Below are 22,566 nucleotides of genomic sequence, written 5' to 3' on the forward strand. Positions count from 1 at the left end.
ACTAAATTCATTTAAAACACAGACATCAATAATCAGCCTGTGAATCTCAACAATGGTGACAATAATAAAGCATGTTGCAGTGGCTGCCACCAATCACAACTCATTAATGGCTCCCATCATGCATTGCGGTATGAATAAATTATGATCTGAATTGTCTAGGTAATTTACTTTTCCTAATTGAATATTTTGCTCGTCACCATTGTTGAGATGCATTGACTGAATCTTGACGTCTGTGTGTGCCTAAAAGAAAGTTTTTTTTTTAAAACAACTTTAAGAAATCCTTTATATTATATCAAAAATTCTGGGCATTTATGCAGATTCAGTTATGCTGTAACCAACAACATAAATCAAAGTCAGAAAGAAGGATCTTTATGAGTTCAGTAATCAAGTTCAAATGATGAATGTCATAATATAACCAACACCATCAGATCACTTTTTTTCTTTGTTCAACTGGCGGTTATAACTCAGATACCTCAGACAAACAAAATCTAAAGTTAATAATATATGGGTCAAGAGCCCAACTAAAGCAAACAATCATCACCATAACAGTGGCTTACAATTTGAGATTTTCTCCTTCAGTGATTCTGCTTGTTAACATCAGGTGTCTTCAATAATGTTCAATCATCATTAAATTAATCACTTAATTATCTCATTAACTTTAACACTCTTGAGTGTGGACTCATCCCAGGAGTGTTAATTTAACACTGGAGTTTTTGCTGTGTACAAAGAGCCGTAGTTAACTGACAAGCTGAGCCATATCGCATTAAATATCGCGTGCGATACGTCCGCGATATTAATGCGATATGGCTCAGCTTGTCAGTTAACGTCACTATGAAGAAGCAAGAAGCAGTATGATAGAGATATGTAAAATTACAAATTTAATCTGTATTTAAACAGTAACAAAACAGCTAAATGGTAAAACGGTTGAATGACTGGCAGCCCCCAAAAACCTGTAACATTAAAGTAAAACATCCTAAATTAAATAAACTGAAAAACACTGTTATTTTACAGGTATTTCCTGAATTATTACGATCATATACCTTCATTGTAAAAATAAATAATGTAAAACAGGGTCAAATGACTGTCAGCTGCGGCTGCCAAACAAAAACCATTAAATTAAAGTAAAATATTCTAAAAAAAAACTTTAACAGAAATTTGATGTCACCATGATGGTGCTCAGTGTTTCACACACAGCGGAGAGCACACACACACACACACACACACACACAGTGCACGCAAACACACAGCGGAGAGCATACACACACACACACACACACACACAGCAGAGAGCACACACACACACACACACACACAGTGGAGAGAGCACACACACACACACACACAGTGGAGAGAGCACACACACACACAGTGGGAGAGAACACACACACACACACAGAGAGGAGAACACACACACACAGCAGAGAGCACACTCACACACAGCAGAGAACACACACACACACAGCGGAGAGCAATATGCAAATTGAGGTTGTGTATCTTCGGAAGTGGAACACACACCTTTTCTTCTTCTTTGTCCTCAGAGCAGAGGTCCTGTAGCTGACACGAGTCACGACTACACTGCCCTCTATAGGACTGGTGCAGTCGGAGTGCGCATGTGTCGAATCTGTCCATCCTGAGCTTTAGTGACACTTTTCTGAGCGCCTCGTGTCTGATCTCTTCTCAGCTCAAACACTGACTGTCACTGAGTGAACGACAGATCTCTGTCTCTCTCTCAATAGTGCTAGTTTAGAGTCAGACCGGATCAAACCACTGATACAGTGTTGCTGAGGACACTACACTGTAAAATAAAGTTATTTTCTGTAAAAAAAAAAATGATTTAGTGAAATCATTTAGTTTATTTTTTTATTATTTGCATATGAAATATTGAGGAAACTGAATGTCAGATTGTTACTTTAATATTAGTTTATGACCCATGATCCCCGCTGAAAACCTGGCAATGTTAGGTCATTTGTCTAAAATGTCTTTTTCTTTAAGACGCATTGATGTTTAAATAATCTTATAAATGCATTTGAAAAAATATTGTGGATCGAAATGAATCGCTCCGAGTTAGCAGAAGAAGAAGAAGAAGGAAAAAAAGTAATGTCTAAAGCTGCACTTTTGGTTACATTTTGTAGTAAAACATGTTTTGTAGTAAAACTTGTTAATTTCTTAATATATTTTAATAAGTTAATCTCTCTGCAGACCCCTGCTACAACTACACTGAGCTGGACGATACATGGAGATCCATCAGTAATACAGATGGCTTACATTACAATAACTCCAAGTGTGACGCATCTGTCTCCTGGAGCGGCTGGTATCGTCTCTTCATTAACAACACTAGCGCTCATATCCCAGACACGTGTGTTGAGAGGTCCAGCTGTGGCACTGATGTCGCACTGTGGATCCGTGGTGGACACCCAACAGTAACAGATGGAGTCGTCACTCGAGATGTCTGCGGTAATGATGGGAGTTACTGCTGCGCTTACGGATCTTTTCCCATTAAAGTCAAAGCCTGTCCAGACGATTATTATGTCTATGAGCTGGTTGGTCCACCTTCCTGTGATTTTGCATACTGTGCAGGTAATTATATTCACATGAGCTCTTTCTACACACTCATGATATTTGTGTCTCTGTTCATTAATCACTATTCATCCAAACTTTCAGACACTGGCAGCATTAACACCAGCCTTACAACTGTCACACCAGTGGCCATCTCACCTGGTAATGTTACACACTGTGTCTCTATTGGCTTATTTTCTGAGTGTTTTCTAATGTATGTAGGCTACAGATCAGGGCTGCACTTCCCAAAATCATCGAACAACTGACACCAATGGTCTCTACATGCTTTTGGGAAATGCTGCTCTATTCCTACTTGAAAACAAAGAATGATGGCTGCTGCTGGAGAACATCTTTCGAATCGGCTTTGTCCGCGACTCTGGAGGACTTGGAGTTAAGTTTTTCTTTGAGAAAAGAGCAAAGAACGGCACTTAAGTCATTCTTAAAAAAAGGAAGATGTGTTCGTAGTTTTGCTTGCCAGATATGGCAAAAGTTGAATCTATCAACTAGCTCCGCTGTTGGGAAAACGCTCTGGTTGGTTGAAGCGCTGTCCTATTGCGTGCCGAGGGAATTTGAAAGACAGCCGTTTATCCCGCCCCTCGGATTGAGCCGTGTCTATGGTGAGTTGCCAGACCTAACATCTTGATGTAGGTCTGGCTTGCCAGGCTAGGTAAGTCCCGCCCATCCTTAAAACCCCAAGTGGACCTCTAGGTTGAAAAATCGTCAATGCAAGTGAATATGAGAAAATAATTATTTTCTGGTCCCGTTTGAATTTTGCCATGAATGTGAACATATGTTGTCTGTACATTTTTTATGTAATTTTTCATGTTACGAGTTTGAAAGTATATTGTATGATTCTTTGGCTAGCAGTTGTGGAAAAGACATAACCAGAAAGACTACATGTCGCCTATGTGACGTCACCCCATAACACATTTTCCCTCCACTTGTCAAATCACGGTGCTAATGCTGCGATAATCTATGGAGACAGATCAAGATGCCTGTGTGTTTTGTACCCAAATGTCACCATTCAAACCAAATGGGCTGTTCTTTCTTCAGATTCCCGTTGAAAGCAGCGAAGAGTTGTAAAAGTGCTCTCACACAAAGTCTAACCGTATCAAACTTCTACCCGCTAAATTGTAGAATTCTTCACAGGAAAATTATATAAAAAATTCACAGACAGTTCACATTCATGGCACAATTCAAAAGGGACCAGAAAATAATTAGTTTCTCCCATTCACTTGCATTGACGATTTTTCAACCTAGAGGTCCAGTGGGGTTAGCGGAAGGGGCAGGACTTACCAGCTCTATTGAGAGCAATACACAAATCACGTGACCGCGCGGCGGCGAGATCACAGTAGGCTTGTTCGACTAGAAGCGTGCGGCGCTGCACACTGCACAGACTGCGATTAGAGAGTAGACGGCTCTGTATGCTTTTCAATCGCTCTCGCGATTTCGCTCTATACTTTGATGTCATAAACTGATCGGTCTGTGCAGCGCCGGTTCAAGTCGAACAAGCCTAGTGTGTTGCAACCTCTTATATACTGTCTATGGTCGCAACTCTCATATTTAACGGCTCTGGTTCGCGCTTAGTAGATAGCGCCAAGGCAAGTTCAAAACAAAGCTGTAGGCTACTGTGATTGGTGGCTCGTTTGACCAGTTAAGTTTTTATCCACTCATAAATAAAAAGGAACGACTGATTTTGATAATGTAGTAGAGTAAAAAGTAAGATATTTGACTTTGAAATGTAGTGGAGTTAAAGTAAAAGTCTTCCCAAATTGAAATACTTCAGTAAAGTACAGATACGCAAAAAAGCTACTTAACGAATTACATTTACTGTCGTTACTGTCCACCACTGGTACATACACAGCAGAGAGCACACACACACACACACACAGCGGAAAGCACGCACACACAGCAGAGAGCACACACACACACAGCAGAGAGCACACACACACAGCGGAAAGCGCACACACACACACACACACAGCAGAGAGCACACACACACACACGCACAGCAGAGAGAGCACACACACACACAGTGGAGAGAGCACACACACACAGTGGAGAGCACACACACACAGCAGAGAGCACACACACAGCGGAGGGCACACACAAACACACACACACACACACACAGTGGAGAGAGCACACACACACAGTGGAGAACACACACACAGCAGAGAGCACACACACAGCGGAGAGCACACACAAACACACACACACAGTGGAGAGAGCACACACACACACAGCGGAGAGCACACACACACACAGAGGAGAACACACACACAGCGGAGAGCACACACAAACACACACACACACAGTGGAGAGAGCACACACACAGCAGAGAGCACACACACAGCGGAGAGCACACACACAGCGGAGAGCACACACAAACACACACACACAGTGGAGAGCACACACACAGCGGCCCACATAGCAACATTGTGTCGGCCCAGATCCGGCCCACATCTGGCACACGTGGAAAGATGATCTGGCCCACATGCAGCGTGGAATTACGGCACTTGGGTGGGCCACTCCTGTTTGCCAGATCTGGGCCACAAGCAGGCCATAGCAATGCCACATGTCAGCCAAGAGCAAAGAAATAAACCAGAACTGGACCTTATCTGAGCCACAAAATCTGTGTATATTAAATATGAAGTCATCTCAGCCTGTTAACAAAAAGAATCACTGAAAGAAAGAAGAGAACAGAAAAAAGAGACGAGCAGAAACACAAGAACTACAACTGACTTCAGACACAGCCTCAGATGAAATCAACTGAAGAGAAAAGAAGACATTAAATCTGTGAAGATCTCAGCAGAGGAGGATTAAACAACTCCACAAACAGCATTACCAGCTTCACTTATTACTAACCAGACTGACTTTATTTCTGTCAGACGTCTACAAAAGTTTTTATTGAGAATTAACAGAGGTTTAACTCTGGTTCATTTGAAGTCACCATAACAGTGAATAGTGTTTCCATTAGTTGGGCTCTTAACTCGTATTATATCTTTTGTCTTTTTTGCCGCTGTGACAGTGTGTTTGTCAAACACATTTACAGCAGCAAAGAAAGCTAAAGTGAAATGAGATCAGGTGATGATGGTTACCTGGTGATGGTTTTATAATCATCATGAAATAGACTGATTCACTGAGGTCATTTGAATCTAACAACTGTGTTGTACCACTAATATATTCTCATCACAAACCCTGTGTTACTGCAGCGTGAGGTCCAGCAATATTATAACAATCAGTTAGAAGATTTTAATGAACATGAACATGAAAAATGAATCCACGGTGACACACAGAGATATCAAAAATCAGCACATGAATCTCAACAAGGGTGACAATATATATATATATATATATATTTTAGATAAACAGATTAATTCATAACATCACTGAAAAGCTACTAAATGTCACAAAAAAACAACAGCAAAAAATAAAAGCACATATTTAGAATTAAAATAATAGGACAATTCAGCTGCATAATTTATTCATGTTGCAATGCATGCTGGGAGTTTTGTACTATGCTGGTACCCAGCATGCATTGCAGCAAGGTACTTTAGATTGTCACCATTGTTGAGATTCATACGTTGATTATTGATGTCTGTGTTTGTCATCGAACAGTAATTTTTAATGCTCATGTTTGTTAAAATCTTCTAACTGATTGTTATAATATTGCTGGACCTCACGCTGCAGTAACACAGGGTTTGTGATGAGAATATATTAATGGTACAACACAATTGTTAGATTCAAATTACCTCAGTGAAACAGTCTATTTCATGATGATTATAAAACCATCATCACCTGATCTCATTTCACTTTAGCTTTTTTTGCTGCTACAAATGTGCTTGACAAACACACTGTCACAACAGCCAAAAAAAATACAAGATATAATACGAGTTAAGAGCCCAACTAATGGAAACACTATTCACTGTTATGGTGACTTCAAATGAACCAGAGTTTAACCTCTGTTAATTCTCAATAAAACCTTTTGTAGACGTCTGCCAGAAATAAAGTCAGTCTGGTTAGTAATAAGTGAAGCTGGTAATGCTGTTTGTGGAGTTGTTTAATCCTCCTCTGCTGAGATCTTCACAGATTTAATGTCTTCTTTTCTCTTCAGTTGATTTCATCTGAGGCTGTGGCTGAAGTCAGTTGTAGTTCTTGTGCTTCTGCTCGTCTCTTTTTTCTGTTCTCTTCTTTCTTTCAGTGATTCTTTTTGTTAACAGGCTGAGATGACTCCATATTTAATATACACAGATTTTGTGGCTCAGATAAGGTCCAGTTCTGGTTTATTTCTTTGCTCTTGGCTGAGATGTGGCATTGCTATGGCCTGCTTGTGGCCCAGATCTGGCAAACAGGAGTGGCCCACCCAAGTGCCGTAATTCCACGCTGCATGTGGGCCAGATCATCTTTCCACGTGTGCCAGATGTGGGCCAGATCTGGGCCGACACAATGTTGCTATGTGGGGGAGAGCACACACATGCACACACACAGCGGAGAGCACAGCACACAGTGGAGAGCACACACACACACAGCGGAGAGCACACACACACTCACACACACACACAGCGGAGAGCACACACACACATACAGCGGAGAGCACACACACACACAAACACAGCGGAGAACACACACAGTGGAGAGCACACTCACAGCAGAGAACACACACACACAGCGGAGAGCACAAAACACACACACAGCGGAGAGCACACTCACACACACACAGCGGAGAGCACACACACACTCACAGCGGAGAGCACACACACACATACAGCGGAGAGCACACACACACACAAACACAGCGGAGAACACACACAGTGGAGAGCACACTCACAGCAGAGAACACACACACACAGCGGAGAGCACAAAACACACACACAGCGGAGAGCACACTCACACACACACAGCGGAGAGCACACACACACTCACACACACACACAGCGGAGAGCACACACACACATACAGCGGAGAGCACACACACACACAAACACAGCGGAGAACACACACAGTGGAGAGCACACTCACAGCAGAGAACACACACACACAGCGGAGAGCACAAAACACACACACAGCGGAGAGCACACACACACACACAGCGGAGAGCACACACACACTCACACACACACACACACAGCGGAGAGCACACACACACATACAGCGGAGAGCACACACACACACAAACACAGCGGAGAACACACACAGTGGAGAGCACACTCACAGCAGAGAACACACACAGCGGAGAGCACAAAACACACACACAGCGGAGAGCACACTCACACACACACAGCGGAGAGCACACACACACTCACACACACACACAGCGGAGAGCACACACACACATACAGCGGAGAGCACACACACACACAAACACAGCGGAGAACACACAGTGGAGAGCACACTCACAGCAGAGAACACACACACACAGCGGAGAGCACAAAACACACACACAGCGGAGAGCACACTCACACACACACAGCGGAGAGCACACACACACTCACACACACACACAGCGGAGAGCACACACACACATACAACGGAGAGCACACACACACACAAACACAGCGGAGAACACACAGTGGAGAGCACACTCACAGCAGAGAACACACACACACAGCGGAGAGCACAAAACACACACACAGCGGAGAGCACACTCACACACAGCCCCACTGCGCATAGACACGTCGAAACGACGTCTTTTCTACGTCGTTTTTGCACGTCCAATTTTGCTCCCCTGAAGGTGCAGACTGTGACGCCAGATGACGTCTTTTTTCCGACGTCTTCCGCACGTCTAATGTTGACGTCGGTCCACAAAAGTTTGTTTGTGGGAAGAAGGAAGGAGACAGGGTCGGCTTGCTGTGGATCGTGTGTTTTTTTAGATAAGTCTTTTCCAAACAATAATCGCGCTCAAAGAAAACAGCGGCTTCTTTAGGCTTCTCCTCATGAGACCACACACACACACACACACACAACTGTTTGAGCTACAGCATCACACCTTTGTACGCGTCTCCAGTTATGGTTATCACCTGATGCTGAGACGATCAATGGAGTTTTTGGGAAATGATCTTAAATAATTATAAATAGTCTGTATTCATATGTATTAATCATGTTGATAATAACAATGTTGATATTTGTAAATAAAATAAAAATATTATAAAGTAATCATTAGGGGTGTAACGATACGCGTATTCGTAGGCTATTGAACGGTTCGTTGGACCATTTTTCCTGCCGACCAAAATTTCGTTATTTCAAATGTAGGCGCGTTGCGCGTGGCAAGCGCGCTCATAATGTAAGAGACGCCGGCGCGACCACAACATTGCCCAACATCAAATGCCAAACGTAATGCAAGCGGACCGAAACTGCTCGTTATTGTGTGCACCCATGGAAGTTTGGCAGGAATAGTAGGCTATAATGCCTTCAAGTACCATTATGTCGGTTTTATTTTTACATTATGAATACAATTGCTGCCCTCAAATGTTAATCTGAACTAAAATAAACCTTTGTTTATAACTACTACAATATTGCATTTCATTTTTTCCAAGGAGCTGTTTTGTTTTATATGCTCCTAAGAAGAGTCTTAGAAGAAGATTATAGCTCTAGAATTGCTCAAAGTAAAAAAAAAAAATCATACTTTATGAATTTAGTTTTAATAAAAAAAAAAAAATAAAAAAAAAAAATCAAGGAAATTTCCCTGGCATTTCTTTCTTTTTGCTGTATCAAAAACGTACCGAACCGAACCGTGACACAAGTGTATCGTATATATCGAACCGAACCATGAATTTTGTGAACCGTTACACCCCTAGTAATCATGTAAATTTCCTGCACCTGTCATAGACGTCCAAATGACGTCCAAAAAAATTACCCAGTTCAAAGGTCCAATGTTGAACGTCAATATGATGTCCAAGTTGGGTCATGGTTGGACGTCCAAATAGTGGACCTAGTTTGGACGTCGACAGAGGTGGAAAGTCCAGGGGTCAGAAAGTAAAAGTCCTGCCATATGTTTATTCCACCCATGAACTCACACAGCAAAAACTCCAGTGTTAAATGAACTCTCCTGGCAGTTTATTTGGCTCCAGACTCAAGAGTGTTAAAGTTAATGAGATAATTTAGTGATTGATTGAGTGATGATTGAGCATTATTGAAGACATCTGATGTTAACAAACAGAATCACCAAAGGAGAAAATCTCTTTTTTAAGTTACCATTATTGTGATCAGTGTTTGTTTTAAACTATTGACGTTATATTTAGTTTGGCTGCTGTAATTGAGTTATACCAGCCAGATGAACAACAAGAAAAGCTGATCAGGTGGTGTTGGTTATGTTTTGACATAATCATCATTTGACCTGAATCACTGAACCCATTTAGAGCCGAATCTCTGACTTAAATGTATATTGGTCATTACAGCATCACAGTGATACTACAGAATAAGATCCAGATTTTTCAGTATAATCCAAATGATTTATTAATGTTCTGATATAAAAAACAAAACAAAAAAACAAATAAAAAAAAACACATCAAGATTCAGTGTATGATTCTCAACAATGGTGACAAAAAGAATATTCAATTAGGGAAAGTAAATTACTAAGACAATTCAGATCATAATTTTTTCATACTGCAATGCATGAATCAAGCCATGAATGAGTTTTGATTGGTGGCACCCAGAATGCACTGCAACATGCTTTATTATTGTCACCATTGTTGAGAATCACAGGCTGATTCTTGATTTCTATGTGTCCAAATAAAATACTTTTTCAAAGTCTTTTGATCAGAACAACTTTTAAGAAATACTGTACAATCACAGGCTGCTGTAATCAACAAGGTAAACCTAACTCTCTAAATGAGTTTTTTGATTCAGGTCAAATGATGACTATGTCGAAACATAATCAACACCACCTGACCAACTTTTTTCTTTGTTCATCTGAGAGTTATAACTCTGATAGAACAGCCAAACAAAATCTAATGTTAATAGATTAAGGGTCAAAAGAGCCCAACTAAAGTAAATGTAGGAGATCACTATCTCCTACATCCCCATTGATGTGTTTCTCAGAGAAAATGGAAAAACTAGTGTATGCTGGAACCCAATTCGCTGGAAGCCCCCAGATATCAACCAGAAAAACATCACTACCACCAAAGTCTATGGGCGCAGCTCGCCCTCTCCCCCCTCCCCCTCTTCCTCCTCCTCGAGCATTAAGGCCCCTTCCACAACGCCAGGGCCCACAACTTCCACCGTCTGCTCGAGGTGTTACAAAATCAACCAATACCAGCTCCAAGTGATTTGTGCCGGGTCCCCGCTGTGATAACAGTAACTTTCTCAAATGTTTACAGAACAAGCGGGAACCCAGTGTTCCTGTATCATCTGTTCATTCACATGTTAGAAAGTCTAAGGCCTTTAAAAGCCGTACAGCAAACCCATCTAATCTGGTGCCTATCACACGACAAACTAAGATTGTGGACACAAAAAGCAAGACTGTTAAGTTAGCACTTTTAAACATCCGCTCACTTAAAAATAAAATTCTAGTCAATGACTTTATAAGCACATACAACCTGGACTTTATATTTCTAAATGAAACTTGGCTAGAAGACAGCTGCAGTGCAACAATCCTCAATGAAACATCTCCTCCGAACTTTACCTTTATGAGTGTCTCCAGAGCTGGAAGGAGAGGTGGGGGTGTAGCTGCTCTTTTTAAAGATGTCTATCAATGTAAGCAAATATCATTTGGTAATTACCCGTCTTTCGAACATCTGGGTATTGTGTTAAAAGGTGCTCCACGGATTTTACTTATCACTATTTACAGGCCTCCAAAATACTCTTCAGCCTTTGCTGAAGACTTTACAGAACTGTTATCAATAATTTCCTCAGAGTTTGACAGTTTCACTATTGCTGGAGATTTTAACATTCACATAGATAATGCAGAAAATAATATGACAAAAGAAATCAATACTGTTTTAAAAACTTTTGATCTGATTCAACATGTACATGGGCCCACACACAATCGTGGACACACTCTAGATTTACTTATCAGTAAGGGTCTAAACATTTCATTGAATGATATTAAGGATGTCGCACTCTCTGATCATTACTGTATTTTCTTTGATTTATTGATCTCTCCTGCCATTGAAGTTAGATCTGTGTCTGTCAAGAAGAGATGCCTAAATGAGAACACTAGTGTACTATTTATGAAGGCCATATCCCTAAGACCGAGCATATCTGCTGACTCGGTTGATTCTCTCCTTGATTCTTTTAACTCAAAGGTTAAAAATGTAATTGATGATATTGCTCCTGTGAAAGTCAGGAAGAATGGTAAACAAAAAGCACCTTGGAGAAACTCAACAGCAGTGCAAATTATGAAAAGACAATGCAGAAAATCAGAGCGCATGTGGCGAAAGACAAAACTTATAATCCACTATAACATCTATAGAGACACCATTCGTGCTTTCAATATGGAACTAGGCAAAGCTAGACAGACTTTCTTCTCCAATATCATAAACAGAAACCTAAATAATACTCGAAATCTCTTCGCTACTGTCGACAGACTAACAAATCCCCCAAGCGAGATTCCCAGTGAAATGCTCTCCGACAGCAAGTGTAGTGAGTTTGCTACCTTTTTCTCTGAGAAAATCAATAATATCAGAAAGGTGATCAGCACATCCTTGAGTTGCGCTGGGGTCAGTCAGATCAGACTTCAACCTGAGAAAGTAGTTACTATGTCTGATTTTGAAGAAATTGATGGCAAAATTCTGAAAGAAACCGTTCAGCACCTTAAAACATCAACCTGCGCCCTTGACACACTTCCCACATCTTTTTTTAAAAGTGTGTTAGACTGTTTAGAAGCAGATCTCATAGAAGTGGTAAATGCCTCACTTTTCTATGGAAGTTTTCCAAACTCCCTTAAAACTGCTGTTGTCAAACCCCTCCTGAAAAAGAGCAATCTGGATAAGAATATATTAAGCAACTATAGACCGATCTCAAATCTTCCTTTCACAGGCAAAATCATTGAAAAAGTTGTCTTCAACCAGCTGAACAAATTCTTAAACTCAAATGGATACTTTGATAATTTTCAATCTGGCTTCCGATCGCATCACAGCACAGAGACAGCGCTCATTAAGATAATAAACGATATTCGCTTAAATACAGATTCAGGCAAATTATCAGTGCTGGTTCTACTCGACCTCAGTGCTGCATTTGACACTGTCGATCACAAAATACTTCTGGACAGGCTGGAAAACTGGGTGGGGTTTTCTGGGACAGTTCTAAAATGGTTCAGGTCATACTTAGATGGGAGAGGTTATTATGTGAGTATAGGTGACCATAAGTCTGAGTGGACGCCCATGACATGCGGAGTCCCTCAAGGCTCAATTCTTGCGCCACTCCTGTTCAACCTGTACATGCTCCCAATGAGCCAAATAATGAGAAAGAACCAAATCTCTTACCACAGCTATGCAGACGACACACAGATCTACTTAGCCCTATCGCCTAATGATTACAGCCCCATTGACTCTCTGCTTCAATGCATTGATGAAGTCAACAGCTGGATGTGCCAAAACTTTCTACAGTTAAACAAAGACAAAACTGAAATCATTGTGTTTGGAAACAAAGATGAAGTTCTCAAGGTGAACGCATACCTTCACTCTAAAGGTCAAACAACTAAAAATCAGGTCAAGAATCTTGGTGTGTCTTTAGAGTCAGACCTTAGTTTCAATAGTCATGTCAAAGCAATAACTAAATCAGCATACTATCATCTGAAAAATATTGCAAGAATTAGATGCTTTGTTTCCAATCAAGACTTAGAAAAACTAGTGCATGCTTTCATCACCAGCAGGGTGGATTATTGTAATGGACTCCTCACTGGCCTTCCCAAAAAGACCATAAGACATTTGCAGCTCATACAGAACGCTGCAGCCAGGATTCTTAGCAGAACCAGAAAATATGATCATATCACACCAGTCCTCAGGTCATTACACTGGCTGCCAGTTACTTATAGGATTGATTTTAAAGTATTATTACTAGTATATAAATCATTCAATGGCCTAGGACCTCAATACATTGCAGATATGCTCACGGAATACAAACCCAACAGATTACTCAGATCATTAGGATCACATCAGCTAGAAGTTCCAAGAGTTTACTCTAAGCAAGGAGAGTCTGCTTTTAGCTATTATGCCAGCCGCAGCTGGAACCAGCTTCCAGAGGAGATCAGATGTGCTCCTACATTAGTCACATTCAAATCCAGACTCAAAACACATCTGTTTAACTTTGCATTTAATGAATGAGCACTGTGTCACTGTTTGTCCGACTGTTTATACTGTGTCTTATTTTAGTCTTTATTCTAAACTGTTTTAATTATTTTTAGTTCTTTCTCGTTTCTTTATTTTAAACTGTTCTTTATTCTAAACTGTTTTAATTATTTTTAGTTCTTTCTTGTTTCTTTATTTTAAACTGTTTTTGTATATTCTTATTTCTTCTGATTATTTTTAATAGTATGTAAAGCACTTTGAATTACCATTGTGTATGAAATGTGCTATATAAATAAACTTGCCTTGCCTTGCCTTGCCTTGCCTTGCCTAAAGCAAACACTGATCACCATAATGGCAACTTAAAAAAAGAGATTTTCTCCTTCAGTGATTCTGCTTGTTAACATCAGGTGTCTTCAATAATGCTCAATCATCACTCAATCAATCACTAAATTATCTCATTACCTTTAACACTCTTGAGTCTGGAGCCAAATAAACTCCCAGGAGAGTTAATTTAACACTGGAGTTTTTGCTGTGTGAGTTCATGAGTGGAATAAATATATGGCAGGACTTTTACTTTCTGACCCCTGGACTTTCCACCTCTGGACGTCGAATAGATGTCCAGAATTGGTCATGGACCGACGGACCCAATATAGACATGATCTGCACGTCTATCCGACGTCCAATGTTTAGTGGGGCAGAGAACACACACACACACAGCGGAGAGCAATATGCAAATTGAGGTTGTGTATCTTCGGAAGTGGAACACACACCTTTTCTTCTTCTTTGTCCTTCAGAGCAGAGGTCTTGTAGCTGACACGAGTCACGACTACACTGCCCTCTATAGGACTGGTGCAGTCGGAGTGCGCATGTGTCGAATCTGTCCATCCTGAGCAGAGTTGTATAGTCCAGGGGTCAGAAAGTAGAAGTCCTGCCATAGTTTATTCCACCCATGAACTCAGTCAGCTGATTTCACTAATTAGTTCTCTCTGCTGTCTGAATTAGCAAATCCAGGTGATTGGAACAAAATACTGAGGAGGACTTTTACTTTCTGAACCTGGACTTTACACCTCTGTGCATAGCAATGTCACATGTCAGCCAAGAGCAAAGAAATAAACCAGAACTGGACCTTATTGTAGCCAAAAATCTGTGTATATTAAATATGGAGTCATCTCAGCCTTAATAAGCCTGTTAACAAACAGAATCACTGAAGAAAGAAGAGAACAGAAAAAGAGACGAGCAGAAACACAAGAACTACAACTGACTTCAGACACAGCCTTAGATGAAATCAACTGAAGAGAAAAGAAGACATTAAATCTGTGAAGATCTCAGCAGAGGAGGATTAAACAACTCCACAAACAGCATTACCAGCTTCACTTATTACTAACCAGACTGACTTTATTTCTGTCAGACGTCTACAAAAGTTTTATTGAGAATTAACAGAGGTTTAACTCTTGTGTTTCATTTTAAGTCACCATAACAGTGATTAGTGTTTCCATTAGTTGGGTTCTTAACTCTAATTATATAATATGCCTTTTTTGACTGTTGTGACAGTGGGTTTGTCAAACACATTTGCAGCAGCAAAGAAAGCAAAAGTGAAATGAGGTCAGGTGATGATGGTTTCCTGTTGATGGTTTTATAATCATCACGAAGTATCCTGCTCCACTGATGCTTTTCAAGTCTAACAATTGTGTTGTTCCATTAAAATGTTCACATCACAAACCCTGTGTTACTGCAGTATGAGATACAGCAGTACTAGAAGAATCAGTTAGAATAATTTTATAAACTTGAGCACTAAACGTTAATCTACTATAACAAACATCAATAATCAGCGTATTAATCTCAACAATGGTGACAATCACAAGTACCTTGCTGCAATGCATGCTGGGTACCAGCATAGTACAAAACTCCCAGCATGCATTGCAACATAAATAAATTATGCAGCTGAATTGTCCTATTATTTTGTTTAATTTTAAATATTTGCTTTTATTTTTTGCTGTTGTTTTTGTAGTGACATTTAGTAGCTTTTTTGTAATGTTCAGAGTTGATCAGTTTATCAGAATATTTTTGATTGTCACCATTGTTGAGATTCATACGCTGATTGTTGATAACTGTATGTCACACTATAGGTAAAATTTTTGTTCTCATGTTTGGTAAAATATTTTAACTGATCTGTATAATACTGCTTGATCTCATGCCGCAGTAATATAATTTTTATAATATAAAAACCCTGTGTTATAGGATATTAATATATCAATTGAACAAATCAAATTTGTTATACAAATTACATCAGTGACTCAGACAATAGCATTATGATTACATAACCATCAACAGGTAACCATCATCACCTACTCTCATTTCTCTTTAGCTTTCTTTGCTGCTGCAAATGTGTTGACCCTTTTCATTTTGTTAATATTAGTTTTTCTCTGACTGTTCCATCATTGTGTTTATAAAGCACATTTGTTACTGCAAGAGAAACCATGACCTGCTCACAATATGTTTTGATGATAATGACATTATCATCATGTAGTGACCAGATTCACTGATGTCATTCAGAGTCTAAATCTTTGACTATATACTTGATGTCTCGTTTTAGTATTGGTGATTGTAGCTCTGAGATTCTACAGTTTGAGATCCAACAGCAATATGAACAATTTTGAAAATACTTTGTGCAAAGAAGTTATTGTGTTTAAACACACAGACATCAAGAATCAGCATATGAATCTCAACAATGGTGACAATAAACAAACTAGTGACAAACAGATCAACTCTGAACATCACAAAACAAGCTACTAAAGTCAGAACAAAACAATAGCAAAATAGGTGCCATCATTGAATCAGGTCACTAGTAATTTTAGCATCGAATCATAACCAGGGCTGCATTTCCAAAAGCATTTTAAGCCTAATTTGATCTCAGACCAACTGCAACAAATGGTTTGTACGATCAAATTAGGCTTGCAATGCTTTCAGGAAACACAGCCCAAATCATAGTTTCTTTTGCCACAACACATATGCTTTATAAACACAGAGTTGGAGCAGCCAAAGAAAAACTAATGTTAAAAAGTAAAGGGTCAAGAGCCCAACTAAAGCAAACACTGACCACCATAATGGTGACATGAAACGAAATATTCCATAAAACATTACCATCTAAACTTCTGTTAAATCTAAATAAGACTGCGTGTAGATGTATGACAGAAATAAAGTCAAACTGGTAAAATAATAAGTGCAATAATGGTTCAAAGTCAGTAGTTCTTGTGTTTCTCTTTTTTCTGTTCTTGTTTCTCGTTCCTTCAGTGAGTCTGCTTGTTATCATCAGGTGTCACCACTAATGGCCAATCATCACTTAATTAATCACTTAATTATCTCATTAACTTCAACACTGCTTCAGTGTTAATTTTAACACTCTGTAGTGTGGACACATATGTACACTGAGGAGTGTTAATTTAACACTGGGGATTTTGCTGTGTGGAATAAAACACTTCACATGCTGTGGAGAAACTCACTTATTTTCTGTAAAATAGAATACTGCTGTTTTAGTGAAATCATTTAGTTATTTTTTTTATTATTTGCATATGAAATATTGAGGAAACTGAATGTCAGATTGTTACTTTAATATTAGTTTATGACCAATGATCCCCGCTGAAAACCTGGCAATGTTAGGTCATTTGTCTAAAATGTATTTTTCTTTAAGACGCATTGATGTTTAAATAATCCTATAAATGCATTTGAAAAAATATTGTGGATCGAAATTAATCGCTCCGAATTAGCAGAAGAAGAAGAAGAAGAAAAAGTAATGTCTAAAGCTGCACTTTTGGTTACATTTTGTAGTAAAACATGTTTTGTAGTAAAACTTGTTAATTTCTTAATATATTTTAATAAGTTAATCTCTCTGCAGACCCCTGCTACACCTACACTGTGCTGAACGATACATGGAGATCCATCAATAATACACATGGCTTACATTACAATAACTCCAAGTGTGACGCATCTGTCTCCTGGAGCGGCTGGTATCGTCTCTTCATTAACAACATGAGCGCTCATATCCCAGACACGTGTGTTGAGAGGTCCAGCTGTGGCACTGTTATCGCACTGTGGATCCGTGGTGGACACCCAACAGTAACAGATGGAGTCGTCACTCGAGATGTCTGCGGTAATGATGGGAGTTACTGCTGCGCTTACGGATCTTTTCCCATTAAAGTCAAAGCCTGTCCAGACGATTATTATGTCTATGAGCTGGTTAGAACAACTTACTGTAATCTTGCATACTGTGCAGGTAATTATATTCACATGAGCTCTTTCTACACACTCTTGATATTTGTGTCTCTGTTCATTAATCACTATTCATCCAAACTTTCAGACACTGGCAGCATTAACACCAGCCCTACAACTGTCACACCAGTGGCTATCTCACCTGGTAATGTTACACACTGTGTCTCTATTGGCTTATTTTCTGAGTGTTTTCTAATGTGTGTAGGCTACAGATCAGGGGCCTCATGTATCAGTCTTGCGTACGCACAAAAACTTTGCGTACGCCAGCTTTCACGCTCACGGTCGTATGTACTAACAGTGAAATTAACGCGAGAATGTGCGTTCCTCCACGCCAATTTCATGTCTGGCGTACGTACATTTCTCATTGTTTTTGTCCGTTGGCGACTCTTACAGGCAATGAAGTGAAGTTGCAAACATTACACAACGAATGGTTCTACAAGTCTATGGCTACGTTCACACTGCAGGCTGAAACGACCCAATTCCGATATTTTTGCCCCTATGCGACCTGTATCTGATCTTTTCATGACAGTCTGAACGACACAGATCCGATCTTTTCAAATGCGACCCAGGCCACTTGGGTATGTGGTCCCAAATCCGATACGTATCCGATCTTTTGAAATGCGACTTCAGTCTGAACGGCCAGGTCGCATGTATCCGACCCGCACGTCATTGATACGCGAAAAACGTCATAATTCTGCGTTGAAGTAGTCGTCGGTTTGAAAACGGACTGCATATTCGTCGAGCTGAGGTAAATCTGCCGAACGGGTCGACCTCGACGAGCCCGTTAATTAAAAAAAAAAAAAAAGCCCACGGCCACCATCATTATATATGACTAACGTTATGTTAACTTATTTGTGCTGATATTAGATAGGTCAGCGGCTGCTGTCTGGCTCTTGTGTAACGGTCGCTGCGGTCATTTAGGGTAGACTCCCAGCCAGCACAGCCATGTGGGGCCCAAATGGGTTTGACCTGGGCTATCTAACTGGGGCCCAGCCAGTTTTGCACCCAGTTTCCATGTAGGCCCCACATGGGTTTGCCCAGATGAAATGAACACTGCTTAGTGTGCACACTACAGGCTGTTTAATGTAACACTTAATCAGTGTTGGAGGTAATGAGATAATCAAGTGATTGAATAATGAGTGTGCATTATTGATGAACACCTGCTGTTAACAAGCATAATCACTGAAGGAAAGAGAAACACAAGAACTACTTCCAGCCACAGCCTTGGATGAAATCAACTGAAGATAAAATACATTAAATCTCTCAAGATCTGATTAAACAACTCCACAAACAGCATTACCAGCTTCACTTATTACTAACCAGACTGACTTTATTTCTGTCAGACGTCTACAGAAGCTCTTATTAAGAATTAACAGAGGTTTAGATGTTGGTTACTTATTTGAAAGTAATAGTTTGATTTGATGTTACCATTGTGGCGATCAGTGTGTGCTTTAGTCAGGCTCTTGTCTTTTTAACATTAGTTTTCCTCTGGCAGCTGTGTCTGTTTGTTATGGCGAGAACAGCAAGAGAAAATATAATCAGATGCTATAAGCTGATTGATGATAAAAATATAATCATCATATAGTGGCTTAACTCGTTGATTATGTGTGAGGTTTATTGTGAGGTAATATGCTCATTTAGTTTTATTGTTGTGATTCTACAGCAAGAGAATAATATAATTTAATCAGAGCATCAAATTATTTTTAATACATCATTTACATATTTTGGCCTCCTGTGATTTTACTCGCAGACAGACATCAAGAATCAGCATATGAATCTCAACAATGGTGACGTGCTTCATGCTGCAATGCATTCTGGGAGCCATGGATAAGTTTCGTATGATGCACCCAGAATGCATTGCACCATGAAGCATGTCACCATTGTTGAGATTCATATGCTGATTCTTGATGTCTGTGTGCGAGTAAAACTCACAAGAGCCCAAAATATGTAAATGGTGTGTTAAAAATCATTTGATGTTCTGATTAAACTGTGCTGGATCTCTTGCTGTAGAATCACAACAATAAAACAAAATGAATAACATACTACCCGTATAAACCTCACACATAATATCAGTGACTTAAGCCAAGATTATATTCTTATCACCAATCAGCTTACAGCATCAGATTACATTTTCTCTTGCTGTTCTCATCATAACAAACAAATACAGCTGCCAGACAAAATCTAATGTTAAAAAGTCAAGAGCCTGACTAAAGCACACACTGATCGCCATAACGGTGACATCAAACCAAACTATTACTTTCAAATAAGTAACCAACATCTAAACCTCTGTTAATTCTTAATAAGAGCTTCTGTAGACGTCTGAGATAAATAAAGTCAGTCTGGTTAGTAATAAGTGAAGCTGGTAATGCTGTTTGTGGAGTTGTTTAATCAGATCTTGAGAGATTTAATGTATTTTATCTTCAGTTGATTTCATCCAAGGCTGTGGCTGGAAGTAGTTCTTGTGTTTCTCTTTCCTTCAGTGATTATGCTTGTTAACAGCAGGTGTTCATCAATAATGCACAATCATTATTCAATCACTTGATTATCTCATTACCTCCAACACTGATTAAGTGTTACATTAAACAGCCTGTAGTGTGCACACTAAGCAGTGTTCATTTCATCTGGGCAAACCCATGTGGGGCCTACATGGAAACTGAGGACAAAACTGGCTGGGTCCCAGTTAGATAGCCCAGGTCAAACCCATTTGGGCCCCACATGGCTGTGCTGGCTGGGTAAGTCCCTACACAGGCATATACTTCAACAGAAGTGAATCAGACTGTTAAATCAGACAGAAATCCAATATCATAAATATAACTGTGTTTTCAGTGGTGTATAAAGACCTTACTTGATGAACCGTTATGTTTTATTACCTTAGAATGAGCCATTTCTCTCGACACACACCGCGGGTCCCCTTACATTGAAATGTGTCGACATGTTTCTACATGTTTCTACAGTGGCCCTAAATGGACAAACGCGCTTCGTCACTATGAAGAAGCAAGAAGCAGTATGATAGAGATATGTAAAATTACAAACTTAATCTGTATTTAAACAGTAACAAAACAGTTAAATGGTAAAACGGTTGAATGACTGGCAGCCCCAAAAAACCTGTAACATTAAAGTAAAACATCCTAAATAAAATAAACTGAAAAACACTGTTATTTTACAGGTATTTCCTGAATTATTACGATCATATACCTTCATTGTAAAAAAACATTTTTTTTAAAGTAAAACAGGGTCAAATGACTGTCAGCTGCGGCTGCCAAACAAAAACCATTAAATTAAAGTAAAATATTCTAATTTAAATAAACCGAAAAAAAAAAAAAAACTTTAACAGAAATTTGATGTCACCATGATGGTGTTCAGTGTTTCACACACAGCGGAGAGCACACACACACATACACAGTGGAGAGCACACACACAGCGGAGAGCACGCACACACACACACACATACACAGTGGAGAGCACACACACAGCGGAGAGCACACTCACACACAGTGGAGAGCACACACACACACACACAGTGGAGAGCATACACACACACAGCGGAGAGCACACACAGCGGAGAGCACACACACAGCAGAGAGTACATACACAGCAGAGAGAACACACACACAGCAGAGATCACACACACACACACACACACACAGCAGAGAGCACACACACACACACACAGTGGAGAGCACACACACACACACACACACACACCCACCTACACAGCGGAGAGCACACTCACACACAGTGGAGAGCACACACACACACACACACAGTGGAGAGCACACACACACACACACACACACACCCACACAGCGGAGAGCACACACACACACACACACACACACACACACAGCGGAGAGCACACACACACAGCGGAGAGTACATACACAGCAGAGAGCACACACACACACACAGTGGAGAGCACACACACACACACACACACACACACAGCGGAGAGCACACACACACAGCGGAGAGTACATACACAGCAGAGAGCACACACACACACAGTGGAGAGCACACACACACACACACCCACACAGTGGAGAGCATACACACACACACACACACACACACAGCGGAGAGCACACACACAGCAGAGAGCACACACACACACACAGTGGAGAGCACACACACACACATACACACAGTGGAGAGCACACACACACACACACACACACACGCACACACACACAGTGGAGAGCACACACACACAGTGGAGAGCACACACACACACACACACACACACACACCCACACAGCGGAGAGCACACACACACAAACACACACACACAGTGGAGAGCACACACACACACACACACACCCACACAGCGGAGAGCACACACACACACACACACACACACACACACACACACACACACACACACACACACACACACACACACACACACACACACAGCGGAGAGTAAATACACAGCAAAATCCCCCGTGTTAAATCAACACTGCTCAGAGCAAATATGGTCCCACTCTACAGAGTGTTAAAGTAACACTGAAGCAGAGTT

At 40.4% G+C, this 22,566-nt stretch overlaps 1 protein-coding gene across 1 annotated transcript in view; it reads left to right on the forward strand.

Moving 5' to 3' along the window:
- Nucleotides 1–22,566, forward strand: part of LOC311077953 (uncharacterized protein) — a gene marked incomplete at its 5' end in the record, with an annotated part of 66,377 nt that overhangs the window by 21,412 nt on the left and 22,399 nt on the right. Inside the window, 4 exons of the mRNA XM_084106599.1 lie at nt 2,200–2,577; nt 2,662–2,718; nt 17,677–18,054; nt 18,139–18,195. Coding sequence (XP_083962725.1) covers nt 2,200–2,577; nt 2,662–2,718; nt 17,677–18,054; nt 18,139–18,195 — 870 coding nt within the window. The remainder of the gene's footprint in view (nt 1–2,199; nt 2,578–2,661; nt 2,719–17,676; nt 18,055–18,138; nt 18,196–22,566) is intronic.

This window comes from Abramis brama, assembly GCF_963993115.1.
Source record: "Abramis brama genome assembly, chromosome: 2".
NCBI classification, from domain to species: domain Eukaryota; kingdom Metazoa; phylum Chordata; class Actinopteri; order Cypriniformes; family Leuciscidae; genus Abramis; species Abramis brama.